Source organism: Neopelma chrysocephalum, unplaced genomic scaffold (assembly GCF_003984885.1).
Source record: "Neopelma chrysocephalum unplaced genomic scaffold, ASM398488v2 Primary Assembly neopelma1_186770, whole genome shotgun sequence".
Taxonomy (NCBI): Eukaryota; Metazoa; Chordata; class Aves; order Passeriformes; family Pipridae; genus Neopelma; species Neopelma chrysocephalum.
In genome coordinates, this window is record NW_020938994.1 from 1 (window position 1) to 4,348 (window position 4,348).

Genomic DNA, 4,348 nt, shown 5'->3' on the forward strand with positions numbered 1-4,348 from the left:
GAGGTGCCCTGGGAAGGCACCTGAGAGGACACCAAGAGATGATGGAAGATGGATGGATTCATCCTGCATGGGAAGAAATGGAGATGCCCCGGGAAGGCACTTGAGATGAAGGACCCCAAGAGACAGACGGACATTCCTTGCGCGCGAAAGACGCCGACGCCCAACGAGGAAGCCCCCGAGAAGCCTCCAAACAAAGCAAAGACGTCCCAAATCCGGCCTCGGCACCTCCGTCCGCCGAGATCCCACCTGGTGGGGGCCGCGCAGCCCCCGCCCCGCCACCCGCCTGCGCCCCCGGCGGGGCCGCTCCCGGCGGTGGAGCCGCTACTTGCCTGGCAGGTTGTTGATGTAACCCCCGTCCATCAGCAAGTTGCCGTCCTTGGGGTCGCAGAGGGGCGGGAGGTACCCCGAGAGGGTCATGCTGGCTCGCACGTAGCGCCAGAGCGAGCCTGCGCCGGCGGGAACAAACGGCATCAGCGCCGCCCGCCCCGCAACCCCCCGGCCCGGGGGTGGGGGGGCTGCCCCTCGCCCTGCCCGCGGCACGTCTGCACCCCACGGGCGCCCGGCGGGCACCCCCGGGTGGCAGAGGAGCCCGTGGCGCGCCCTGACCGGCCCTTTGCAAAGTCCAAGTGGCTCGAGGTGGGACGGGACGTGGGTATTTTGGGGGGGTGGACGTGGTTTTTTGGGGGGGTGGACGTGGGTGTTTTGGGGGGTGGACGTGGTTTTTTTTTGGAGGGGTGGGAGGAGGCGGGTTTTTGGAAGGGGGAGGCCGGTGGCCCCGGCGAGCGAGGTGCTGACCTGGGACATTGTTAACATAGCAGCCGTCCACCAGCCAGTGGCTGTCCTTGGGGTCGCAGAGCGGAGGCAGGTAGGGGGTATAGGAGGCACTGGCTCGGACGTAGCGCCAGAGGCTGCCTGGGGACGGAGAGGACACGGTCACGGCCACGGGGGAGGTGACCCAGGAGGTGCCCGGGCGCGGGGGGACGTTGGCAGCCCCAGCGGAGCGGGGAAGGGCGGGTGGGTGGGTGGGTGGGTTAGAGGGGGTGAGAGGGGATTAGTGGGTGTTAGAGGCGCGGGCAGAGCGAGAGCCAGGCTGCTGAGGGGCCACCAGGGCGGCCCCCGTGGACGGCAAAATGTCCCAGGTGAGCTCCGCCACCGAGGCAAGGAGGAGGGGCAGCCACCACAACAACGTTCCCGCCACCGCCGCGACAGCCCCGCCACCGCTGTGTCCCCACTCATCGTCCCCACCACCACAATGACCCCACCTCATCATCCCCACCACTGCCATGTCCCCACCTCATTGTCCCCACCACCACAATGACCCCACCTCGTCGTCCCCACCACCACAATGACCTGATCTCATCATCCCCACCACTGCCATGTCCCCACCTCATCGTCCCCACCATCACAATGACCTCATCTCATCATCCCCACCACCGCTGTGTCCTTACCACCACCACACTGTCCCCACCACCACGAGGACCCCACCACAACTCCCCCACCACAGCGATGAACCCCCCACCACTGTGGTGTCCCCACCACTGCTGTGGTGTCCCCACTTCCACTGTGGCATCCCCACCTCCCCCCCGTCCCCGTGCCCCACGTGCCGTGGCTGGGGGGTTACTGGGGTTAGTGGTGAGTGGGTGTGTTAGTGGCTCGTGCAGCCTCCCCGGGGTCGGGGGGCAGCTCCAGCCCTGCCCCCAGTTGTGCCCCCATCCCACCCAGGACGTGGGGCACAGCCAGACCCCCACGGGGTGGGAAGCCACCACTGCCCGGGCTCACCACGAGCCCTCTGAGCCCTGTCCTTGCCCCCACGGCACCGTTTTGGGGTGCTGACGAGGAGGGTCCCTCCAATGGGGGACGGGGTGGCCCCCCAGGAGCTCCCCCGGGCGCTCTTACCATCGGTGTGCACGCGCATGGCCGAGGCTGTGATGTCGGTGGTGACGTTGAAGTAGGGCAGCCACAGGTCCTGGGGGGACAGCACGGGGTGGGTGACGCCGTGGGGACATCGGGGGGGGGTCAGTGAGGGGCTGGACCCTCGCCGTGGGGGGGAAGGGTCAGAGGGTCGCACCTCGATCTGCTTGTCCTGGAAAACCTTGTTGATGCTGGCGTTGAAGGCTGAGCCCGAGAACATGGAGGTGATGGGGTAGGTGAGGTCCAGCACGGTCTCGAAGACTGAATTCATGCACTGGAAGAGGAGGAGGAGGAGGAATAAGAAGAGAAGGAGGAAGAGGAGGGAGAAGAAGGAGGAGGAAGAAAAATATGGAGAGAAGAAGGAAGAGGAGGAAGGAGACAAATGAAGGCAGAGGAAAAGGAGAACGAGAAGGAGGAAGAGGTGGAGGAGGAGAAAGTGGAGGAGGAGGAGGAGAAGGAGGAGGAAGAAAATTATGGAGAGAAGAAGGAAGAGGAGGAAGGAGACAAAGGAGGAGGAGGAGGAGAAGGAGGAGGGAGAAGGAGAAAGAGGAGGGAGAAGGAGAAGAAGAAGGAGAAGGAGGAGGAGAAGGAGGAGAAGGAGGAGAAGGAGGAGAAGGAGGAGGAGGAGGGGGAGAAGGAGAAGGAGAAGGAGAAGGAGAAGGAGAAGGAGAAGGAGAAGGAGAAGGAGAAGGAGAAGGAGAAAAAGGAAGAGGAAGAGGAGGAGGAGGAAGAGGAAGAAGAGAAGGAGGAGGAGGAAGAGGGGAAGGAGGAGGAGAAGGAGAAGGAGAAGGAAGAGAAGAAGAAGAAGAAGAAGAAGGAGAAGAAGAAGATGGTTTAGAAACAACCCAGGCAAGGCTGGCCATGGGTGGGGGGCCCTGGCCATGGGTGGGGGGCCCTGGCTGGGGTGGGGGAGGCCCCCCACACCCCAGACCCACCTTGGCCCACTCCCGTGCGCGCTGCTTGGTGCGCACGGCGCTGCGCTCCTCCGCGTACAGCGCCCCGATGAAGGCGCCGATGGAGGTGCCCCCAACCATGTCAATGGGGATCCCCGACTCCTCCATGGCCTTGATCACCCCGATGTGGGAGCAGCCCCTGCATGGAGGGACATGGAAAACCAAGAGGGGTGAGCCCAGGATGTCCCCACCCCACCAGGTCAATGGGTGACTCCTCCATCACCCCGATGTGGGAGCAACCCCTGGATGGATGGACAAGGAAAACCAAGATGGACGAGCCCAGGACCCCCATCCTGCCATGTCAATGGGGATCCCCGACTCCTCCATCACCCCGATGTGGGAGCAGCCCCTGGACAGACAGACAGACAGACGAGGAAAACCAAGACAGATGAGCCCAGGACCCCCCATCCCGTCATGTCAATGGGGATCCCCGACTCCTCCATCACCCCAATGTGGGAGCAGCCACTGGACAGACAGACAGACAGACAAGGAAAACCAAGATGGATGAGCCCAGGACGTCCCCACCCCAGCAGGTCAATGGAGATCCCTGACTCCTCCATGACCCCAGTGTGGGAGCAGCCCCTGGACAGACAGACAGACAGACTGACAGACAGACAGACAAGGAAAACCAAGATGGATGAGCCCAGGACCCCCCACCCTACCATGTCGATGGGGATCCCCAACTTCCCCATTGCCCCAGAGTGGGAGCAACTCCTGGATGGAGGGACAAACCCTACAAGAGCATGGATGAGCTGAGGACCCCCCAACCCGCCAGGTCCCACCCGCCACGTCGATGGGGATCCCCGACTCCTCCATCACCCCCATGTGGGAGCAACCCCTGGACAGAGACAGACAGACAGACAAGGAAAACCAAGATGGACGAGCCCAGGACCCTCCACCCCGCCGGGTTCCACCGTGTCCAGCGCCCACCTGGCGCCGCCGCCACCCAGGACGAGGGCGATGGTGTTGCCGGTGAGGACCCGCGCCAGGCGGGAGAAGTCGCTGTGGCGGTCGGGCTCCTTCTCAAACACCTTCTCGTACATCTCCCGCTGCGAGGAGGGGACAGACGGTGGGTGATGGTGACCGTGGAAGACCATGGGAGACCATGGAAGACCACCAAGGTCACCCAGTGATGATGACCATGGCAGGACACCAAGGTCACCCAGGGTTGGGGATGGACAGTGGTTGACAATGACCATGGAAGACCATCAAGGTCCTATGGGGTTGGGGACAGTGGTTGACAATGACCATGGAAGACCACCAAGGTCACCCAGTGATGACGACTATGGCAGGTCATCAAGGTCACCCAGGGCTGGGGACAGACAGCGGTGGACAATGACCATGGAAGACCATCAAGGTCATACGGGGTTGGGGACGGGGTTGACAATGACCGTGGCAGGTCACCAAGGTCACCCAGGGTTGGGGATGGACAGTGGCTGACGATGACCATGGAAGACCACCAAGGTCACCCAGTGATGATGACC

General features: G+C 63.1%; 1 protein-coding gene across 1 annotated transcript; it reads right to left on the bottom strand.

Moving 5' to 3' along the window:
- Window positions 1-300: 300 nt before the first annotated feature.
- Window positions 301-3,927, bottom strand: LOC113962982 (neuropathy target esterase-like). Its single transcript, XM_027673772.1, has 6 exons — window positions 3,795-3,927; window positions 2,847-3,003; window positions 2,069-2,185; window positions 1,897-1,966; window positions 796-912; window positions 301-446 (listed from the first exon to the last, which is right to left on the bottom strand). Exons 1-6 carry the CDS (start codon window positions 3,905-3,907, stop codon window positions 322-324), a joined length of 699 nt encoding a protein of 232 aa, XP_027529573.1. The 5' UTR covers window positions 3,908-3,927; the 3' UTR covers window positions 301-321.
- Between the last annotated feature and the right edge of the window lie 421 nt (window positions 3,928-4,348).

Bases quoted from the DNA above. Each gene is read 5' to 3' on its own strand.
- LOC113962982 (XM_027673772.1), bottom strand. From the start codon at position 3,907: ATGTACGAGAAGGTGTTTGAGAAGGAGCCCGACCGCCACAGCGACTTC. The intron at 1,967-2,068 runs GTGCGACCCTCT...CTGTCCCCCCAG, and splicing joins TCCAGGACAAGCAGATCGAG to GACCTGTGGCTGCCCTACTT. The intron at 913-1,896 runs GTAAGAGCGCCC...CTCCGTCCCCAG, and splicing joins CATGCGCGTGCACACCGATG to GCAGCCTCTGGCGCTACGTC.